The following is a 23,659-nucleotide window of genomic DNA, read 5'->3' as shown; positions in this document are numbered from 1 at the left end:
TAGGGTGGAGGTCCCCCTGAGGCTGAATCTGGGCATATTTAGGGCACCCCATTAGTTATGAAACTGGTTATTAACACTAGTTATTAGCACCAGCATAACATAATATTTCATCCTGTTTATCACACAAGTCAGTTCAGTTATTAAAATGGAAAAATGTCACTGTACAAACTGTAAAAGTGTTCTCTTGATAGGCTAATCCAACCACGTTCATACTGTTCATTTACCATTCGCTAATATTTTGAACACACATGTGAGTGATAGCTACCTTTCTTTGGGAAAAACTGAGTGACCAGTTGCCTGCCTCTCCGGTCCCTCTCAGCTTTCAGCTGCCTTTCTTTACGTTTTTGACAGCCACTCTTCATATTTAGCGATCATAGACCGTACGCACTCCACTGCTGGCTGGCTGGCTGCTGCACCGCGACACAGCAGCAAGTAGCGTTGCACTGATCAGCACACAGATTTAACGCATCGCGCTTCTACCAGAACTGGACCGTACCATTTCACAAAAGGGGGAGGGTTAAATGACAATATGTTGAAGAACTCAAGAAATAGACAACCTTGTTCAATTAGCTCATTTTACCAGATGGAATATTGCATTGTTGTTATTTCAAAAGTCTTATTAAAATCATTAAAAGCATATTATCAGCCCCTTAAAGGGCCCCATGGCAGTGCTGGGCCCCTAGAATTGTTCTAACCTTTCCCCCCCTGGCGGCGCCCATGTGTCTGAGTAATAATATATGCACCTCACCACGCTACTGTATTAAACATACATTCACATCAACTACTGCACATGATCTCCCAGAGTTATCAACTTTGATTGGGTCACTGTCAGCCCCTGCAGAACTTGATCAGGCAACTGAATGCTTAGAGTCAACGTTCTGCCATACTTTAGATAATGTAGCTCCTCTTAAATGGAAAATGATCAGAGACAAAAAAATTAGCACCCCGGTATAATGATGACACTCGCACTTTAAAACAGACCACTCGAAAATTGGAACGTAAATGGCATCAAAGAAAATTTGTAGCGTTCAAATTAGCATTGAAGGAGAGCTTCCTGAAGTATAGAAAAGCTCTTAGTGCTGCTAGATCAACATATCTCTCCTCCCTAATAGAAGATAACAAAAATAATCCTAGATTCCTATTTAATACTGTAGCAAAATTAACCAGGAATATGTCCACTATAGACACATGCACACCTGCAGTATGTAGTAGCAACGACTTCATGAATTTTTTGAATGACAAAATTGAGAATATCCAACAAAAAATTGAAACTACTAATTTAAGATCAGACAATGTAAGTGACCCTGTAGTTAACAATATAACTGTATCAGATCAGCAATTAGAATGTTTCACTCCCATTCGAGAAATTAAATTACTTTCATTAATCTCCACATCAAAAGCCTCAACTTGTGTACTAGATCCCTTACCTACATGTCTATTCAAACAGATAATACCTGAAGTAATTGAACAGCTTCTAAAAATAACAAATTCTTCTCTTACGATTGGCTATGTACCCAAATCCTTTAAACTAGCAGTTATCAAACCTCTAATTAAAAAACCTGACCTTGATCCCTGTTAGCTGTCCAATTATCAGCCAATATCAAACCTCCCCTTTATCTCCAAGATCCTTGAAAAAGCTGTGGCACAGCAGTTATGCTTATATTTACATAGGAATAACATCCATGAAATGTATCAGTCAGGATTAAGACCTCATCATAGCACAGAGACAGCTCTGGTTAAAGTAGTAAATGACCTACTGTTGGTGTCGTTAAGGGAACGGCCCTCTCCTGGCTCAGGTCTTATTTAACTGATCGCTATCAGTATGTTGATGTAAATGGTGATTTTTCTAGACATACTGAGGTAAAGTTTGATGTTCCACAAGGTTCTGTCTTGGGTCCACTGCTTTTTTCTTTATATATGTTACCTCTGGGTGATATTATTCGTAAACATTGCATTAGTTTCCAGTGTTATGCTGATGACACACAGTTGTATGTTTCTGCAAAACCTGATGAGAGACACCAGCTTAATAGAATTGAGGAATGTGTGAAGGACATTAGACACTGGATGCTTATTAACTTCCTTCTGCTTAACTCTGACAAGACTGAAGTACTTGTACTCGGCCCACATGCAGCTAGAAGTAAGTTTTCTGATTACACAGTAACTCTGGATGGCTTTTCTGTTTCTTCACGTGCAGCAGTAAAAGACCTCGGGGTGATTAATGACCCCAGTCTTTCATTCAAAACTCACATTGATAACATTACCCGGATAGCTTTCTTTCATCTCAGAAATATTGCTAAGATAAGAAATTTAATGTCACTACATGACGCAGAAAAACTAGTTCATGCTTTCGTTACCTCCAGGTTGGATTATTGTATGCCTTACTGTCTGGATGTTCAATAAGTGCATAAACAAGCTCCAGTTAGTTCAAAATGCAGCAGCAAGAGTCCTTACTAGAACTAGAAAATATGACCACATCACCCCTGTCTTATCCACACTGCACTGGCTCCCAATCAAATTTCGTATTGATTATAAAATACTACTATTGACCTTTAAAGCACTGAATGGTCTCACACCACAGTACCTGAGTGAATTTCTGGTCCTTTATGACTCGCCATGCCTACTTAGATCAAAAGGTGCAGGCTATCTGCTGGTACCTCGTATAGTGAAGGCTACATCAGGGGGCAGAGCCTTTTCTTACAAAGCCCCACAGTTATGGAACAGCCTTCCAAGTAGTGTTCGGGAATCAGACACAGTCTCAGCGTTTAAGTCTAGGCTGAAAACATATCTGTTTAGTCAAGCCTTTTGTTAATGGTGTTTATAAGGTCAAGGTGTAGATCTGGAGGGTCCTCAGGCATAGAGTGTTTTGGTAAACTGGGATGTATGGATGCTGTCAGTCCCCCACTTGCTAGCTCACTCGAGTTTGTTGATGGTGTAGCGGCTGGCTGCTTTATGTCCCGGGGCTCCCTCATGCCTGTGTTACCTTCTGGCTCTCCCCTTTTAGTTATGCTGTCATAGTTAGTTGCCGGAGTCCCTGCTTGCACTCAGTGCAATATGTATCCTGTTCCTACTTATTCAGGTGACATTGGGCATACCTAACCACCTGTGTTTTCTCTCTCTCTCTCTCTCTCTCTCTCTCTCTCTCCCCCCAAAAAAATCTGTCCTTCTGAGTACATGTCGGTCCTGGGATCGAGGTGCTGACCTCTTCTGCTCCTCAGACCTGCCTGATCCATCCTGGTGCCCTGTGTCTGGTTGGAGTCTCATCGCATCGCTCCTGTGGAGGACGGCCCCATGTGGACAGTTGAAAGTCGCACTTGGAAGACGCTCTGGACGCTTACAGTCATGCTTTTATGGCTGAGGACTACAGCTGACTTGCTAACTTTGGGACTGCGGTTGTCATGAACAGTTTTGCACTCAAGTTTCCATCAATGAAGAGTGAAAACATCAACGAAACTGACTTCATGTTACAACTGTTAATGTTATAGTCATGTTGTCTGTTGTTGCCCAAATGAGGATGGGTTCCCTTTTGAGTCTGGTTCCTCCCAAGATTTCTTCCTCATGTCATCTGAGGGAGTTTTTCCTTGCCACCATCGCCACGGGCTTGCTCATTGGGGATAGATTAGGGAAAAAATTAGCTCATGTTTTAAGTCGTTCAAATTCTGTAAAGCTGCTTTGCAACAATGTTTATTGTTAAAAGCGCTATACAAATAAACTTGACTTGACAGTTCAAGTTTAAGTTTAACTGCACATGATCGATATTCTTCACTTCTGCTACATTTACCACTTAAGGAATGTTAATACTTCTTCATATTTATAGTTTTTGCTTATCATTTAAGGATCTCTCTCTCTCTCTCTCTCTCTCTCAAAGAGTGATAATTACGTCAGATCGACTTTATCCAGCCACTTCCATCCAGACGCAATTTCAGGTTTTGCTTTACCTAATTATTTTCAGATGAGTGTAAGAAATCGAGGCCTCACCATCAGCCAACAGTCTAACACATGCCTGTGTACACTCTCATAAAGTACTTTCTATTCAGAATTAATTTTGCCTAAGGCTACAACTTCTACAGTTTCAGGAAAAAAATTATCAAAAAGCTCATCCAAGGAGCCATTGCACAATGAATGACACTTATATATAACTGCAGTCTATTTAGCATGAAACGGGTTGATTATTTCCTATTTCAGGTTTGATTTGTTTTAACATTGCCGAGGAGATCACTGTGTCCTCAAAATTCCCTGCATAGTCTTTAGTTGGATTGTAGTCAAGGCATGTATATCCATTCATCCATCCATTATCTGTAGCCGCTTATCCTGTCCTACAGGGTCAGCCTATCCCAGCTGACTGTGGGTGAGAGGCGGGGTACACCCTGGACAAGTCGCCAGGTTATTGCAGGGCTGACACATAGAGACAAACAACCATTCACACCTACGGTCAATTTAGAGCCACCAGTTAACCTAACCTGCATGTCTTTGGACTGTGAGGGAAACCGGAGCACCTGGAGGAAACCCACGCGGACACGGGGAGAACATTCAAACTCCACACAGAAAGGCCCTCACCGGCTGCTGGGCTCGAACCCAGGACCTTCTTGCTGTGAGGCGACAGTGCTAACCACTACACCACCGTGCCATGGCGTGTATATCTCTCATCTTAAATCATACAATCAGGATTAAACTTGTATAAGTTTTTCACGTTAATGATTTTTTTTGTAGGATTTGATAAAGTGTATGCTGGAAAGGATAGTGGATCTGAACATCTTTTAAGAAAGCTCAAAGCAGAGCAAATTCTGGAATGAGGTAGTCTGGCTAACGCGCTTAGGATGGGTGGGCCCAGGCTAGGAATGAGGTGATTTTTCTTTGGAACAATGAGACATCCAGTTTTCAAGAATAATCTTTCTTCCTTCCTTCTTCCACACATGTGTGTGTACATGTACATGTTCACTGCTTCAGATGGCTTAAATGCAGAGAGGAATTTCACAAGTGTACGTGTGATGAATAAAGTTATTATTATTATTACATTTTACCTGTTAGCAGTGTGCTGGTAGAACAATGCATCTTGCACCAGTCATAGCATGTCTAACTGCAGCATAGTCACAATTGTTTAACACACTTACACAGCACTATTAGAATACCATGGATACGTTTAACATTACAATGACAGAAATAAACAAAAAAAATCCCCAAGAGGAAGCTCAGTTACTTTCAAAATTCTATATATCATTTTAATAATAAATCAGATTGGGGTGGCATGGTGGTGCAGTGGTTAGCACTGTTGCCTCACAGCAAGCAAGTTCTGGGTTCGAACCAACCGGTTGACTGGGACCTTTCTGTGTGGAGTTTGCATGTTCTCCTCCTGCCGGTGTGGGTTTCCTCCCACAGTCCAAACACATGTACATTAGGTTAAATGGCTACTCTAAATTGCCCGTGTGAGTGAATAGCTGTTCGTCTATCTGTGTTAGTTCCATTTTAGATTAGTGACCTGTCCAGGGTGTACCCCATCTCTCACCCAATGTCAGCTGGGATTGGCTACAGCTCACCCGGAATGGATAAGCGGTATAGAAACTGAATGAATAAATCAGACCAGCTGACAAGTACCATACTTGTATGCCCAGAGACAGACCAGTGTCAGCCACCATCCTTGAACTTTTTCCACTCTGATGTCAGATCACATTGAAGGTATATTCTCTCTTTGGCATATCACTGCAATGACATGGCCACTCTGACAGCTCCAGCCATCAAAGTTACAGTACTGGTTTCCCATTGCCTTCTACTGGATTATTTATAGAGGTCTTCTCCTCTCATACGCATTCACACCTATGGGCAATTTAGTTAACCTAACCATGTATCTTTGAACTGTAGGGGAAACCAGAGCACCCGGAGGACACCTAAGCAGACACGTGAAGAACGTGCAAACTCCACACAGGAAGGCCCCCGTCAGCCACTGGGCTCGAACCCAAAACCTTCTTCCTGTGAGGCGACAGTGCTAAACACTACACCATCATGCCACCCGAAGGTATATTCTCATCTCATTCTCATTATCTCTAGCTGCTTTATCCTGTTCTACAGGGTCGCAGGCAAGCTGGAGCCTATCCCAGCTGACTACAGGCGAAAGGCGGGGTACACCCTGGACAAGTCGCCAGGTCATCACAGGGCTGACACATAGACAACCATTCACACCTTCGGTCAATTTAGAGTCACCAGTTAACCTAACCTGCACGTCTTTGGACTGTGGGGGAAACCGGAGCACCCGGAGGAAACCCACGCGGACAACATGCAAACTCCGCACAGAAAGGCCCTCGCCGGCCACGGGGCTCGAACCCGGACCTTCTTGCTGTGAGGCGACAGCGCTAACCACTACACCATCATGCAACCCGAAGGTATATTACTTCAGGATATTATAATATCTTGTTTCAGTTATGGTCAGAGTGCTGTAGGTATTTTGACTGAACTTCTTGAGAATTTAGATGCACAACCCAATGATGGCACAACACAGCAATGTTATTACAATATCATTGTTGATTTTGCAATAAAGGAAAATTCAGCCCTTCCCTGCACATCCCCTTGTAAAAATAAATAAATAAATAAATAAAATAAAAACCACTGGACTTGCCTGGATTTCAGTAGCCTTCTTTTAGGTGAGTGTGATTCATGTTTGAGATTTATATGAATTGCTCTGCATGAATCAGTGAATCTGTTTATAAACCTTGGATAGTGTAATTCAAAAGCATGACTGGAGTGTGTGTGTGTGTGTGTGTGTTAGCTCCTCCCGTGGAATGTGGGGCGCAAATAAAACCGCTCTCAGCTGAAACTTCTCCGCAGAGGTGCGCCAGCAGGAGGAGAGGGAGACTCAGTCAGCTACAGCTCTCTACCTCTCTCAGGTCTCCTCCACTACAAAGAACAGGGTTTTGTTTGCTGGTGTGGTTCCATCTTTCCCCGTGAATATGTCCGGTGGCTGCGTGGCCACGGTGCTGGTGGTGCTGCTGTTCTCCGGTGCGGTGCTCTGTTTGCCCAAGAGCGCACGGAAAAGCAGGAGGCAGGCGCATGAGCGCTCCTTATCATCCGTGTCTCAAGGTGGGTCGACCTGCGGACCGGCTCTCTGTTTGATCACTTCACTTGAATCTCAGGGTTTTGGGTTCGAATGGATCAATTTGCTCATGCAAATGGTTTTAATGGTGACCTTATAGTTGAATTAGCTCTATATTCATCTCAGACGCATGCACTGTCTTCAGGTTTAGCTGAGTTCTGTGCCTGTATTTGGTGGTGGTGGGTGTGGGTTCAGAGCATTTTTTAACATAGTTACTGGGAGACCAAATGGTCTCCCAGTGGCCAGATTTGGTCTCCCAGTCAATGCCAAACCAGCTTCACTGGGAGACCAAATTTTAAACCAAGTTATGTCTTATCATTTGGTTCAATCAGTTGCAATTAATTAACCAAGTACCATACGTATACATTTAACAAGGAAAACGAAGATCTGTGTTATAAGATATATACACAAGATCATGTTGGTTAAGAAAAACAAAACTAAAATTTGGTTACTGAGATGGCTGATGTCAGAATCCGATGTCATTACTGTGTAACTTTGAGTGTCTTTGACATAACATTTGTGCTTGGTAATTGCTCTTGATAGCTGTGTAGTCACTGTAGTGTGTTTGTCTGTATGGTGATTGGTGAACCATTTTGCATCACAGAATATGCCACAGCGGTGCAGCCACATGGACTCTGGGGCCTGTGATTGTATTGCCCAGACCAGTTGGTCTCCTAGTGGAAAATCCTTAAAAAATGCTCTGGTGTGGGTGGGTTGTTGGGTGTGTGTGTGTGTGTGGGAGGCTTTAGGTTATTCACTTGTACAAGAAGTAGGGAAAACCTTTCAATAAAAGTTTTCATAAACATATCTGCTTTTATTAAAGCTTTCTTTGTGTTTCAGAGTCGTTGTTCTTTCTCCTCTATAAAGAAATTAATTTAACATTACATTTTTGTGCACCCCCACCAGTATTCTGTTTTTGTCTCTTCCTTATATTCCATCACTTTAAATGTGTTTTCATTAAAGGGATTGACCCTTTGCCAGCTTGTGAATGGGTGCCAGGAGTGAGAATTCAGACATCTCTTTATCACTGGAAACAGGCTCAGACAAGACTATCTTTTGATTCAGATTGAAATTTTAAATGGCTTTGATGTGTCAACCTCCGTTCCTAAGCTGCTATTAGCTACTGTAAATTGCTATACAGACCAACTCTCAGTTTACCAACCAGAGAGAGAGAGAGAAAGGGGCTTTGACTTAAGACTGATTACTTGGGGGGAAAAAGTAGGTAGTTACGTCATCAACAACACTGTTGTTAAATGCACAAAAATGTTTAGTACAAGTATTAATCCTTAATTGTTGTCCATAAATGGATTGGCAGAGGATCAGACCTAATATGGAAAAGAGCTGTGCTTTGTTTCCAGTGTGTGTGTGTGTGTGTGTGTGTGTGTGTGTGTGTGTCCTTGTGGTTAAAAAGTGTTTCAAGTAAAGAATTGTACTGGCTTCATTTCTGCCATTATTTTCCACCCAGATGGCTGTATAGAGTATGGACAGTTTTATGGAGTTGGTGAGCAGTGGGAACGCACCTATCTGGGCACTGTGCTAATCTGCACTTGCTATGGAGTGGCTGGCATTAAGTGTAAAACAAAGCCAGAGGGTAAGTTCACCTCTATTGTGCAGTAGCATGCTGCAATGAATTTCTGTGCATGAACTCAATGCCAATTAACTGATGATGTGGTTTATTTTTACGTTAGCTGAGGAGACTTGTTATGACAAAGTAAATGCTCGCTCATACCGGGTGGGAGAAACCTACGAAAGACCAAAGGATGGGATGATTTGGGACTGCACATGCATTGGCTCTGGCAGAGGGAAAATAAGCTGCACTATTGGAAGTGGGTAGAACCTTTATTTTTTTAAACGTATTCAATATCATACTGTCTCAGTGCCTTATATTTTTACTTCCTTTTATGCCCGTGTAGACCGCTGCCATGAAGGGGGAAACTCTTATAAGATTGGAGACACATGGATGAGACCTCATGACACTGGAGATTACATGCTGGAGTGTGTCTGTTTGGGCAATGGAAAAGGGGAATGGACCTGCAAACCTGCTGGTAAGATATCACAAAAAATGATTCATTTAGGCATGGGCTTGGATGTTGATGTACCGGAACGAATGTTAAATCCACGATTTCCTTTCTTTCCCTGTTAGCGGAGCGCTGTTATGATAATTCAGCTGGCACCTCTTACACTGTGGGGAAAACCTGGGAGAAACCCTACCAGGGCTGGATGATCATCGACTGCACCTGTTTAGGGGAGGGAAGTGGGCGCATCACTTGCACATCTAGAAGTAAGAAAACCTCTGCATTACGAAACACTACTTTGGTTTAACACTCAAAACCGTGCATACCTTTCTCTCAGGCTCACTGCCTCTCAATTTAATTACCTAATTAAAGCCATTACAGTGAAACCCACTGGCATCAGGGGGTAGCAATTTAATGACAAAGGAAAAACATTAACCTTGATTTGCTAGAAAAGTGCAGCTTTTTATTTTATTATTGAATGTTATGGACTGAATGAAATAAAAACCTCTGTGTATTTGGTATTCTCAGATCGCTGTAACGACCAGGACGTTCGCATGTCTTACCGCATTGGGGATACTTGGACTAAGACAGATGCCCAGGGACACATCTTGCAGTGTTTGTGCACTGGCAATGGCCGTGGCGAGTGGAAATGCGAGAGGCATGCTTCTTTGCAGACTACTGGCCTTGGTAAGATCTTGAATATTAGAGTGGCTTCCAAAAATGAGCTGCTTATATGCGGATATTATGTAGATGTTATATGGTTGCACAAAGATATGAAGTTTATCTTCGAGTGGGGAATGTATATTTCACAATATGTTTTTCAACACGAGAAGATAAACTTCGTATCTTCATATCTTTGTAATGTTCTTTATATTATATGGACACATCCACACACAAAAAACATGCGAGTTAATCAAAAGAATTTTCATTTTGAACCGGTTCGCCATTTTGACAACGCGCATCAAATCAGTGGGAAAACACTGGGAGGGACTTCATCGGAGTGAAATATCGGAAATTATTATCCATACAGGACACTTTTTCGATGGAATAAAAACATGTATTCTATTCCCTTCTAGCAGGTTTCATTCATTTGGTTTGATAGCATGCAGTATTGTTATCATATCGCTTATCCTACGTGTATTGCGCCACTCTAATCAATGAAGAATGAGCGTTGAATATGGTTTACGATATTGCATGGTTGTCAAGACAACATGATGTCACACTTCGGAGACGTAAAACTTCTGTGCTAGTGAACGACTGTGACAATTTGCAAACAAACATGGCCGCCTGGTTTGCTTCATTAAATACGGAAGATTTTGAGAGAATTTTGAAAGACACGTTGAACACCCGAAAGGAACGTGTATGTATCATAATAATAATGTTGTCTGGCTTTTTCGCATGGTATATCAGATATATTTCATTCATCTAGCATGATATTGAACTTGCCTTCGAGTTGTTCAGTATCATGCTAGCTGAATGGAAGATATCTGATAGACCACTCAGTGCCAGCCAATATTATTTAAATATGTCACTAAGATCTGGGATGTATTTTGTATGAAAAATGCAAGTTTTTCAACGTGAGAAGATAAACTTCATATATTCAAGCCAACGTATGATTTTCTTTTTATTATATAGACACATTCACATACAAAAAGGACCCAAATTTATTAAAACAATTCATCAGTTTCCTTACAAGTGGTGTACAGAGATTTATGTCACGGTCTTGGTTCTCCACGTCCCAGATATAGCTTGTATGAAAAATACGAGTGGTATATTTCCCAATAAAACACTTGTGTCCATATGGTGGTCTGATAATTATCATGACAGTTGGGGTTTTTTTTATAGATGGTCAGAACTACATCAGTTTATTTAGCTTTGTACATTTTTGAATTTACAAAGCTATAAAATCTTGAGCATACCACAATAAAATCTGTCAGAACTGAATCTTTAGTGCTCAGCCAAGACAGTAATGGAAACAGTTGATAACACTTTAATCACATGTGTTCATCTTCTGTTTTTTGGCTATTGCAGGCACTGGTTCTCGTGTGATCACCAATGTACAGCCGGCTGTGTTCCAACCCGTACCCCTTCCCATGGCCCCTATTGAGGGCACCTGTGTAACAGAGTCAGGAGTGTCCTATACTGTGGGAATGCGCTGGATCAAGACTCAGGGCAGCAAGCAGATGTTGTGTACCTGCCAAGGAAATGGTGTCAGCTGTAAAGAGTGGGGTCAGTTTCATCCCTTAATATGTCCTCTCAAGCATGCCACCAGGTGCTCTTGTATTGTATTGGAAAAAATAGAGAAATTATTGCTGAATTTATTCTTATTTGGTGAACTTTTTTTTTCTTCTTGTGCATAGAGGGCCATTCTAAAGTTTATGGTGGCAACTCAAATGGCCAGCCGTGTGTTTTCCCATTTGTGTCAATGGGCAAGACCTTCTACTCATGCACCTCAGAGGGGCGTGATGATGGGCAGCTTTGGTGCAGTACCACATCTGATTTTGAAAAAGATCGCCAGTACTCCCTGTGCACAGAAAAGAACGGTGAGTGGATGAATATTCATAATGAACCCCCAAAGCCATCAGTTAGACTTTAGCTGTAACTGAACAATCATCAGATCCTAATCTTGTTGTCTGTTACTTGTTTTGCAGTTTTGGTTACCACCAGAGGAGGAAATTCCAATGGTGCGCTGTGCCACTTCCCTTTCCTCTACAATGGCCATAACTACACGGACTGCACAGCTGATGGACGCAGGGATGGCATGAAGTGGTGTGGCACCACATATAATTTTGATGGCGAGAAGCTGTTTGGATTCTGCCCCATGGCTGGTGAGTGCAAATAAAATATCATTTAGCGCTCCCCAATGGTGGCAATGTTAAGAAGTGCCCCATGGTTTAACATCCTCACCTACATGAAATACAGTCAGAATCTGGTTACTGTCAAGGTCTCATATATACCGTACCTGTTTGCACTTTCTTAAAATCCTGATCTGATCTTAAACATGCATGGATGTGTTGGTCAAACTAATCTTTGTCTTTGGAAGATGGTTACCCTACTTTGTAAAAGATTGAAGAGATAAGATAAACTGCATCATGTGTATAATCTGATAATGGAAACCTTAATCCCTAATGCTGGGAGGAGGCCAAATAAGAGATAAGAGGGTCCCACCAGTGAGGAACAAAAGCTGAGTCAACACCTATCCAGTCACATTTACATAGACACACTGTTCTGAGTTGGGACTTTGATGGGCATCTGTGACTTCTAAGGGCTAATTAAGAGGAGCCAGGCAGGATTTCACAGACATTTGTTAATAGTAAGATTTATTGATCATGTTTGGTGCTTGGGAACATTATGCATTTTAAAGGGTAGAGGACAAAGTGGATTTTCTCTTTATAGGGTACAGCTCATACTTTTGGGATCATTGTTTGCAAAACACTGAAAACTAAGTTGCATCTGTCTTTTATTTTCTATTTTTTCCCCTCTAATCCATAATACTTCTATTCTGTACGTCTGTTCACCATCTGAGAACATTTAAAACGAGTGGCCAGTTAATAAGCCACTCATGTCACCTTTTAAGAGTGCAAAAGTCACTTTAAAAGTAATTAAGCCAGTAAATAAATGAGAGCGACTCTCTGGCTGGATTATCTTTAAGACTACATCTAGAATAGCGGTGGCCCTGCAGCTGCCCTGGTTTGCAAATGGAGGGGGTCTGGTTGTCAGTGAAGCATTATGGAGTTGGCTGTGGTCCAAGGCAGCTGCTTTCAGATCTGTGAGCTCCTCCTTAAACTCCCTTTCACTCTCAACCTTGGTGTTCTTATCCAACTTGAAACCACCCCCTTTCATTTCCCTAACAGGTCAATCAGCTCTGTCTGACTCTCAACAATGAGATTATTCTGTAGTGCTTCACCAGGACACTTTTCAAAGCAATCAGAATTGTTTGTGGTAGGAGTTTGCAGGTAGTATTTCCATCATGGTAATGGGTTTTTGAAGTTTTGTGAACAAAGGGTTATCTTTGGCCAAAGATTGTGTGCGTCATAATGCATGTCCTTCAAATGTGGTTAATGATCCATCCATCTTTCATGTCCTATCAAGACTTAAATATTAAGGCTACATCCACACGACAACGGCAACGAGATTTTTTTTTTTAAATATCGCGTCCACATGGGCAACGGATCATTAAAATATCAGGTTCATATGGCAGCGCAACGCTTGCTGAAAACGATGCAATACACATGCCACACCTCTACGTGCGCTGTAAGACGGTCCCATCGGAGACACCAGAACAATAGAAGAAGTAGACGCATGCGCATAAACCCCTTCTTCTGTAGCATCAGCCACATAAAGTTTTGATTATTAGTCAGTAGCGTAAAATAGTATCTATTATCTAAGACACTTATTTATATTTCATATTAAAACATCAATGTAAATTAATACATAGAAAGCCTGGCCAGGCGCTGAACGTTCTTCTGCCTTCACTTTAAGAGAAATTCAGGGCGAGCATGAGCCTAGGTTCTTCCCCGTCACTCACCCTGTCACTGTCACACGCGCACACCTTCTCACTCCCTGTCCTATGGCTATAGTCCCTTTAAATCACGTGCTTGTTTTTTGAATGGAGACGCGGAAAGAGGAATGAATGGGGGTAGATGGAAGCCGGTACGCCAACATTCTGAGATCCTCCAGAATTCTTTAATGGTCCGGAATAAATTGAATGCTACACGTTGATGGATTACTTTGTTCTTCTATGCCCTTTTTGAGGAATGTATTGTCGGACTTAAACCAACATCTGAAGAGGTGAGATCGCTCCTTTTTTTCCCTATTTTTGCTGGCGGGATTGTCATGTGGTTATGACGTCATCGTAAACAAATCCATTCTACTCATCCAGACGACTTCGCAACGGCGCCGTTGCCAGATTTTTCCACTCTGGAACCCGTTCTCAAAAGATTTCGTTTTGGGGCACCCAAAACGCCGGTGCCGTGTGGACGCCAGGCCGAAACGATAAAGAATTTTATCAGATTCACCTGAATCCATTGCCGTGTGGACAGGGCCTAAGTCTCTGTATAGGTCATTACCTGGAGAAAATAATCACCCAAATAATCTCTTGCCCTTTTAGAGCATGAGGAGGTTTGCACCACCAGCGAGGGAGTAATGTACCGTGTGGGAGATCAGTGGGATAAACGCCATGATGTTTTGGGGCACATGATGCGCTGCACTTGTGTAGGAAATGGACGTGGGGAGTGGAGCTGCATCGCCTACTCACAGCTCAAAGGTAAGGTCTCCACTGGAGGTAAAAGTTGAGGCTTGTTGTTTTTTGTTTTGAGCCAGTGTTTGCTCACCTGTACTGTGTGCACTGCATAAAAAAGATGTAGTTTTGTTTTGTTTTTTTTCCACCAATGCAGGCATTTTATATAAAAGCCAGTTTTAGAAAATAATCATCTTTTGGGTATCAGAGTAATACCAATGCTTCTGTTGTTCTCAGACCAATGCATTGTAGATGGTCTGACTTATGAGGTGAACCAAACCTTCACGAAACGTCATGATGAGGGCTACATGATGAACTGCACCTGCTTCGGCCAGGGCCGTGGACGCTGGAAGTGTGACGCTATTGGTGAGTTTACATCAACAACGTGATAACCTGGAGCTATTTTTACCCATCACCAGAGACAACACTGTTACCCCAACTTTATTAAACGTTTAAATGTTTTGATGCGTTGTTTCAAGAAACTGAAAATATAGACATGGCACTGGAAAATTAGAGGTTAGGATTGAACATATGACTGGCAGGTGTTACTGCATCCAGAAATATGAGAACCAGTCACATTTCAAGGGGTGGATGTCTTCTGTTATGTATTACATATTACCTGCTGGGCGGCACGGTGGTGTAGTGGTTAGCGCTGTTGCCTCACAGCAAGAAGGTCCGGGTTCGAGCCCCGTGGCCGGCGAGGGCCTTTCTGTGTGGAGTTTGCATGTTCTCCCCGTGTCCGCGTGGGTTTCCTCCGGGTGCTCCGGTTTCCCCCACAGTCCAAAGACATGCAGGTTAGGTTGACTGGTGACTCTAAATTGACCGTAGGTGTGAATGTGAGTGTGAATGGTTGTCTGTGTCTATGTGTCAGCCCTGTGATGACCTGGCGACTTGTCCAGGGTGTACCCTGCCTTTCGCCCGTAGTCAGCTGGGATAGGCTCCAGCTTGCCTGCGACCCTGTAGAACAGGATAAAGCGGCTTGAGATAATGAGATGAGATGAGATATTACCTGCTGGGAAAGGGAAAGGGCAGGCATGAGAAGGTTTGGGGAGAATCTGGATTTCCTTGTGGTAGTCAGTGCTTTGGCACTTCTCTGCTGTTATTTGTAGAACTACCTTATCAAACAGTTTGTTATAGATCAAAGAAATCTAGTTCTTGAAACCTAAGTTGGTGTTGTGTAAGAAAAATGGAGTGAGACGATCAAATTCTGGTTTTAACCTTAATCTGCTGCATTCATTTTTCTTTTAACTGTTAACTTTTGTTAACTGAGACTTTAGTAAGTAGTTACTTTAATAACTGAACAATGACCCAACACACATTTCCTCTTCCAGACCAGTGCCAGGAGCCAGACACCAAAGTTTTCTATCAGATCGGAGAGTCGTGGGACAAAGTCATCCATGGACTTCGCTACAAGTGTTACTGCAATGGTAATGGGCTGGGAGAGATGAGCTGTGAGCCCCAGCACTCTTTCCATGGTGAGTCAAGCCCATCTCTATGAGGGTTACTGTTCTTCGTTTGCAACCACGTGACCAAAACTGCTTGTGTCATTGACCGCTGCCATGTTAGAGGATATACAACATAAACACATATATAAACACACAGTGGTAAGACTACAGACTGGAAGGTAAAGAGGAGTTTCGAAGCTTGTAGTCATTTCTCAAATCTATTTTAAAAACAAACATTTTGACTGCTTCAAAAGATAGGGCTCTAATACACTATTTTACATATTTAGTTACTGTATAAAAGCGCACTCACTGGGCGAGGAGGGTGCAGTATTTGAGGTAGTGGATTGACATGAATCTTGTTCGATTGACTCTGTGATCATTTAGGAAGATTCTTCAATAATTTTGCGTTTCTTTCTGCGCTCTGTAAGCCTAGCATTTCGAGCTACCACTTTAGTACCATCTTTGATTTTGTTTGTGGCCCATATTTTGTGCTGGAGCCCAGTCTGGATCTGTAAAATTGTAGAGCTCAGCTGGTTTCCCTAATTGAAAAAAAGCCAAATAAAAGCAGCGTCATCAAAAATTATACACAGCTCTTTTTAAAATGAAATAATCGTAGAAGCCTTTGATTGTCAGATCACGCAAACGATGATCACGACTTTGTCACGTTTGACAGCGGTGAGTTTCTGCACGACCAGGCTATTAAATGAGCCAATATTTCTTATATATTGCGATCTTTCATTAATAACTAGTTCACAGTACTTACCATTTGATAAAATGTTCACTGCAGACTCGTGTGGTTTTTGCTGTCTCATCGCTTAGATCAGCCCGGATTATGTTGGACAGCCACTGACGTCTACACTCCCTGGACAGCTCTTTTTTTTTTTTTACCTTTATTGGATAGGACAGTGTAGAGACAGGACAGGAAATGAGCGGGAGAGAGAGACGGGGAGAAATCGAACCCGGGTCCCCGGATTTATGGTATGGCGCCTTAGCCACCTGAGCCATGACGCCCCCAGCTCTTTTGTTTTTTCTCAGTGATTATTTTTAACTACTGGAATTCTGAAGAACTTGTAAGTCCCCTTGTCTCAAATAGAGTTGTGCCCGCATCCAATTACAGCACAAAGAGTCGGCATAGCAAAGAAATAAAAGGAATTCTTGAGCATAATGACCTCTCGAGCATATCTTCTATAGGAAATGTGTGCCACGTGAGTTTGTGTATATCCTCCAACATGGCCGACTTCCGGTTCAAAGCCTCATGCATAATTAGCTTTGATGTCACATGCAAACGAAGAATAAAGCATGTGTATCTACACACGTGTGCACACACACACACACACACACACACACACACACACACACACACACACACACACACACACACACAGAGCTCATGCTGAGAAGTGCTGTGAGTGATCCTTTGAGCTTAGGTTAAGGGTGGGTTAGAAGTCAATGAGCTCCAGATGTTTCCAGTGATAGAGGCACTGCTGCTCACTTCCTCTTTCAGATGTTTGAGAGATCCTGTCCATGTGTTCCATAGAGCGGTTGCTCTGCTTTGAACAAATGTTTGTCCTTTTTAGATGTGTTGTTTGAAACCAGTGCTTTGCGCTTTAAATTGTTTCATGGCTTTGAAGTTGGGAGATGGAGAAAGACGGCCATGCAATCAACTTTTCACTCTTTTGGCCCCTATCGCTTTTTTATTCTTTGTTTGCCTGGTAGTGCTACAGCCTTTAGAAATTCCTTGTCATGTTTTCGTTGAGAAAGTGTTAGAACTAATTTATGTTTGTCTGCTGGTTGCACCACTACAGCATCTGCAAAGACGTTCACTGGTTTACATCATGTCCATCGTTGACGGCTCAAGTTGCAAAATGATGGTTATTATTCTTGATAACCTTAATCTCTTCAGGCACTTTTTTTTTTTGCTTTTACACCAGATACATCTATAGCTCTAGTGTAAAGAAATAGACATATACATTGAAAAATTTGCACTCAAGGCTTGGAAACCAATTTTTTTTTTTTTAGTTACGATAGGAATGTTGCCTCTGTGTGGCTTGAATGGGGTCAAAAGAGAGCTTTAAGTGTTGGGGACCCGAGAACAATAGCTCTGCATAATGGCATACAGCTGTGAGAATGCTGGAAACACTGCAGCCCGGCCTGCTGGTGGAACATAACACATAAATAACACTAAATGGGATTTAAATGCTGCTGTAGACACACTAGCAAGTTATTGGCCTTTCATAACAGTAATTGGGAGAAATGGAGACCAGATTCCCCAAACTCCAATGAGGCAAAGTTGCCACGTGTAGCTGATGTACTTTACGCTTTATGTGAAGGTGAGTTTGTTAAACAGTGTTGGGATTAAAGTGCTTCAAGAAATTACTACATTAAAAGGAACAAGGTTTGGGAAATAGAAATAAAATTGCAACATGCTTATAAAAGTAAATAACTGTCTTTGAATCAAGAAAGTTGTGTATTTATTTTTAGCTCTTTTGGTTGAGCAAATGTGAAAGAGCTTTTTGTTTTGTTGGGTTTGGCAACCTCAGAAAGAAATGGTAGTATTACACCAACATCAACCATGTGTGAGTGTAGAAACCTCAGGAAGAATCTTGCAGAGCTGTGTCAAATTTCCCATTTCGGTTTCTCACTAAAGTCAGGTAGCAGAAGTGTACAGACATGTTTTGACCTGTGGTTCATCTCCTTTAAGTATACACTTTCCTGGGTTTTTACTGCTGTGTGTGTGTGTGTGTGTGTGTGTGTGTGTGTGTGTGTGTGTGTGTGTGTGTGTAAGAGAGAGAGAGAAAGAGAGACCTTGATATAACAATCCATGATGTGGTGACTGCTTCATTTCATATGAAGCAATTAAAAATGCCTTCTATTGACTGACTCTGGATTTGAAAATCTGATCTGTGTCTCAAACGATCTTAAGAACTGAAAGGGAAAACTGAAGTCTTGGCTTCTTTGTCAGGTGGTAATCGTCCAGTACAGGTGATTATTACAGAAGCTGGCAACCAGCCCAATTCGCACCCAATCCAGTGGAACACTTCCCCCTCTGCCCATATCGTCCAGTATGTCCTCAAGTGGAAAGAGGTCAGTTTTTTATCAATTTTTAGTATTTTCACAGCCATTTCTGAAGGGTTAGCATGATGATTATGATATGTCTCTCGTATTCAGAGGTTGTGTGCTTAGTGGGCATATTTTGTTCAATAGAAAAACACTCGTACTCCATGGAAGGAGGTTACCATTCCAGGCCATCTCACTTCTTACACCATTGCTGGACTGAAGCCAGGCATCACCTATGAGGGTCAGCTCATCAGTATTTTAAGATTCGGTCGCAGAGAGGTCACTCGTTTTGAATTCACTACCAACTATGGCTCCTGTGAGTATCCAGTGTGTCAGTCAAACATAAAATGTAATTCCTCTTTTCTTAAACCACATGCTCCATGTGTCCCATCTCCTCCCAGTGGCTACAACTGAAGGAGACACAACTCCTCCACCTCCATTGGTGGACACCTCAGAGTCTGTGACTGAGATCACTTCCAGCAGCTTCGTCATCTCCTGGGTGTCTGCCTCTGACACCGTGTCTGGTTTCAGAGTGGAGTACGAGCTCACTGAGGAGGGAGGACCGCAAGGACAACCCATGGTTTTGGGTAAGTTACACGTTTTATCTCATCTCATCTCATTATCTCTAGCCGCTTTATCCTGTTCTACAGGGTCGCAGGCAAGCTGGAGCCTATCCCAGCTGACTACGGGCGAAAGGCGGGGTACACCCTGGACAAGTCGCCAGGTCATCACAGGGCTGACACATAGACACAGACAACCATTCACACTCACACCTACAGTCAATTTAGAGTCACCAGTTAACCTAACCTGCATGTCTTTGGACTGTGGGGGAAACCCACGCGGACACGGGGAGAACATGAAAACTCCGCACAGAAAGGCCCTCGCCGGCCACGGGGCTCGAACCCGGACCTTCTTGCTGTGAGGCGACAGCGCTAACCACTACACCACCGTGCCGCCCATATGTTTTATGTGCAATGAATATAAAATATTTTAAAAGTAGATGGCCTTTCGATTTTATAAAACCAGTGAAATTTAGTTCCCTCTGAAATTTGGTCATTGTGATATATGTTTCTGTAATATCTAAAAAAAAAAAACCAGACCATTCTGTGGCTGGGAAGTTATTTAATTTGAGGGGATTCCCTAGCAAATAATGTGCATGAAATCGCTTGCATCGCGCAGGCAAGCAGACCAAGGAAGTCCATGTGCGCATGCGCAGGTTTACATTTTAGCGTTGTCTTCTTCTTCTTCTGTTGGGTTTTATGGCAGCTGGCATCCAGTGTTGCATTACTGCCATCTACAGGTTTACCTTGACCATGCACTGACAGTTCCATCATTCTGTCGCTAAACGAACAGCTGATCACACCGAGGTGCTCGCTGACCGCCAATATTTATTAGTTTGGTCCTGCGTTTCCTTTCCTTTGCAACATAACGTCTTTTCTTCTCGCTTTCCGTTACTGTACTTGGTCTTTCACATTTTATTCGCGTCCTCCGTTTTTCTTTCCTGTTTCAAATTTGTATCCCACAATGCCTTGCATGAATGGGGAAAGCCCACCACATGATGCATGATGTAGTATCTTGTATTGCGTCACGGTGAAGCAAGAAATAACAGCAGAGGATTTAGGGCCACGTGGCCCCAAATTCATTAATTGTTCTATTAAAAAAAACTAATAAAATTGGAAGTCTGTAATTCGAATTCAGTAGCTTTCGGTCCACTAAACAAAGATAATTGAGTGTCAAGGAAAATTCTTTTTATGACCTAAACCTGAAAAATCTGAAAGGCAGTCTACCTTTAAGTGTTTTAGAGAGTAAAGCGTTTGATTTGGTCAGAATGAAGTTTCTGCAAGTTTTACCCAGGATTAGTACACCCCAGCTTAAACTGAAAGCATTAAAAAAAAGTAATTCTGGTGAAGTGAATCCGCACATTGTAAAATTACATAGGTTGTACTCCATATTGTGGACACAAAACTAGATAGCAAAATAAGTAGAGCAAGATTAGAAGGTGGTTACTGATTAGAGGTCCCTGGGACTTTAACTGTATTGTATATTGTATAAAAAACAGTGTTTCAGATGTCTTGTTAACTTACTATTTACAGATCTTCCACGTACGGCTACCTCTGTGAATCTCAGTGAACTCCTGCCAGGCAGAAAGTACACAGTTAATGTGTATGAAGTTACTGATGAAGGAGACTCCAATCTAATCCTCACCACCTCCCAGACTACAGGTAAATATGTGGAGAAAAGGTTTTCTTCCTGGTTGAAAGAAAGAGGTGGTGCAATTTCCTAAAAATGAAAGCCTACTACAGTATCTCCAGGCTAATCTCGTCTCCTCTCCTTCCGCAGCTCCTGATGCTCCTACAGGTCACGAGGTGGGGGATGTAGATGAGACTTCCATCACGGTCAGATGGTCCAAACCCCTGGCTCCCATCACAGGTCTGCTCAGTCTGTCTTTAATGTTAACCATGTTTAATGTCCTACATGTGAAGGGGGGAAAATGTGCTGACCTTAATTCTATGCCCGTAGGCTACCGTGTGGTTTACACTCCATCTGTTGAAGGGAGCTCTGGCAGCACTGAGCTGAATCTGCCCAACACAGCGACCTCTGTGACTCTTGGTGACCTTCGACCTGGCCAACTATATAACATCAGCATCTATGCTGTGGAAGAGAATCTGGAGAGTGAGCCTGTGTTCGTGCAGGTCAACACAGCTGGAGAACCAGTGCTAGGTACACGGACACTAAAACATCATAAAATACTTAAAACAGATTTTAGAGGCGCGAAGTATGCCATGAATAACAGGATAAAGAGCATCTGTTTGTCGACAAGATTTGGATCCTGTTCCAAGTAGAAATTATTTCTGTAAAAACTCCAGGGCGTCAGTGCTTGTGAATCTTCCCTGACATGCAATTATGTGAAGATCATTGCGATGTTTTTAAAACCTATGACATTTTAACTGTAGCCTGTACTTGAATTTGATAAATATCTATGGATGTAGTAGAAAAACAAAGTTGCACTATTTTATTTGAAAAAAAAATTCAATCAAATATTAATTTTCATTTGAAAGATTTAGATAGTTTATCTGTCGATCTTAGTTTAGTTAAAGTTTCCAGAGCACATCACCAATTCCACACTCTGCCCAGACCTGGTCATCTTCTCAGACTCCACCAGACAAGTCATCATGTGGGAACTCACAGTGTTCTGGGAAGAAAACATGGAGGAGGCTCATGAGAGGAAATTGGGAGCTCATGGAGGAGTGTAGAAGCAACAGCTGGCGAGGTCGCTGTTATGCCATCGAAGTTGGGCTGTCGAGGTTTCATAGGCCACTCTCTCTGCAAAGCTCTGACAGTGCTGGGAGTGACTGGAGCACAAAGAAGGGGAGCTATACGCTCCATCACTGAAGCCACAGAAAGAGCCACAAGGTGGTTCTGGATGAAGAAGCGACACCCCTGGCTTGTTGCTGCTGGGATGCAAGCCGGGACCTGATCAACCCCGGCTGGGTCACCTGGGTGAGGGGGTCTGATGTTGAAAGACCCAAAACCCCCAATGACCCCAGGCACATCACTGAGGATGCATCCCAGCGCATCATAAAGATGTATCTTGAAACCTAGATGTTGGTGTGCCCTGACTTAGTGAAGATTTTCATTATTGTAGATTTGATTGTTACAGACAAAACAAAGTTTGCTCAGGTGCTAGTGCTAAGTATGAGTCTCTCCTTTGGAATCCTGTCCTATGGCAATAGGGTTCTGCTCAGACATTATCCTGGACTAAAACATTTGTGCTGTCTCCATTGCAAGACTATTTTTCCTCCTCTTAGGGCAATCTGTATGCCAGTAGGGTGTGTGAATTCTTCTCTTAAGATGGAAGTGTTTTATTGGATGGAAAATACAGCTTGTCATGTCTCAGTGAATGGAAATTACAGGTTGAAATGAGTTAAGACCTTGTTTGGATGAAATGTAATGTAGTTTAAAGTTGGTGCAGAGAAGAACATCCTGGAAAAGTTAAAGCAAAGTTTAAAAGCTGAAGATTTGCTTTTGAAAATCCTCCATTATAATTTGTTTGGTTAATTTGGTTGGTTTTGTTTTGTTGCTGGAAAATTTACCTTTGAGCCATGATTAGAGTCATTGAGAGTTTTTAATCCAAAGCTACTCTGTTTATCCCACAGAGGAAATCCCATCCCCGACTGACCTGCAGTTCTTTGAGGTGTCTGACTCAAAGATCACCATCACTTGGACTGCTTCTCCTGATGTCTCTGGGTACCGTGTGTCAGTAGGACAGGTTGGTGCTGATGGACTGCTTGAGAAACAGACAATGCTACCCATCATATACAATACGTATGCAGAGATCACGCCACTAGAGCCTGGAACCCTCTACCGCTTCTTTATTTTCGCCATCAAGGCTGGAGAAGAGAGTGAGCCACTGGTTGGAGAGTATGCCACTAGTAAGTACTTGCAAAATGCAGGGTGGATTTATTGCTGGAGTCACTTGCAGGAAAAAAACAAACAAACAAAAAATATTCACTCGTAAAAGTGATGCCCATTCCATTTGTAGGTAGTAATTATGCTGCTGTAGATGGTCACGCATGGATGCCGTAAGAATTTGCATTTCCAAAAAACAGTTTATACCCAAGACACAATCTTTATTCAGTAGATAATCTCTCCTGACACTGCAGGTTTGTACATAAGAACTGTTGCTGTAATCATAAAGACTATCCTGTGCTCATTCCAATATGCACATACTGAACATCCTTTCAACACACATGGATCTGTTAAGTCCACCGTTTAAAAGCACTATACAGTTAAAATGTAATTGAATTGATCCTGTGCTTCATGT

At 42.3% G+C, this 23,659-nt stretch overlaps 1 protein-coding gene across 1 annotated transcript in view; it reads left to right on the top strand.

The window, feature by feature from the left end:
- The first annotated feature begins 6,788 nt into the window (after positions 1-6,788).
- fn1a (fibronectin 1a) overlaps positions 6,789-23,659 on the top strand; it is a 38,520-nt gene continuing 21,649 nt past the window's right edge. The window contains exons 1-19 of the mRNA XM_060930188.1: positions 6,789-7,065; positions 8,544-8,669; positions 8,767-8,904; positions 8,992-9,123; positions 9,222-9,359; positions 9,622-9,780; positions 11,125-11,322; positions 11,454-11,636; positions 11,745-11,921; positions 14,204-14,359; positions 14,570-14,698; positions 15,664-15,807; positions 18,740-18,861; positions 18,982-19,150; positions 19,236-19,421; positions 20,928-21,056; positions 21,175-21,264; positions 21,355-21,555; positions 22,992-23,267. Coding sequence (XP_060786171.1) covers positions 6,936-7,065; positions 8,544-8,669; positions 8,767-8,904; positions 8,992-9,123; positions 9,222-9,359; positions 9,622-9,780; positions 11,125-11,322; positions 11,454-11,636; positions 11,745-11,921; positions 14,204-14,359; positions 14,570-14,698; positions 15,664-15,807; positions 18,740-18,861; positions 18,982-19,150; positions 19,236-19,421; positions 20,928-21,056; positions 21,175-21,264; positions 21,355-21,555; positions 22,992-23,267 — 2,983 coding nt within the window. The 5' untranslated portion in view covers positions 6,789-6,935. The remainder of the gene's footprint in view (positions 7,066-8,543; positions 8,670-8,766; positions 8,905-8,991; positions 9,124-9,221; positions 9,360-9,621; positions 9,781-11,124; positions 11,323-11,453; positions 11,637-11,744; positions 11,922-14,203; positions 14,360-14,569; positions 14,699-15,663; positions 15,808-18,739; positions 18,862-18,981; positions 19,151-19,235; positions 19,422-20,927; positions 21,057-21,174; positions 21,265-21,354; positions 21,556-22,991; positions 23,268-23,659) is intronic.

The sequence above is a fragment of the Neoarius graeffei genome, chromosome 9 (genome assembly GCF_027579695.1).
Source record: "Neoarius graeffei isolate fNeoGra1 chromosome 9, fNeoGra1.pri, whole genome shotgun sequence".
In the NCBI taxonomy this organism is placed as follows: domain Eukaryota; kingdom Metazoa; phylum Chordata; class Actinopteri; order Siluriformes; family Ariidae; genus Neoarius; species Neoarius graeffei.
This window is presented reverse-complemented; position numbering and strand designations above follow the sequence as displayed.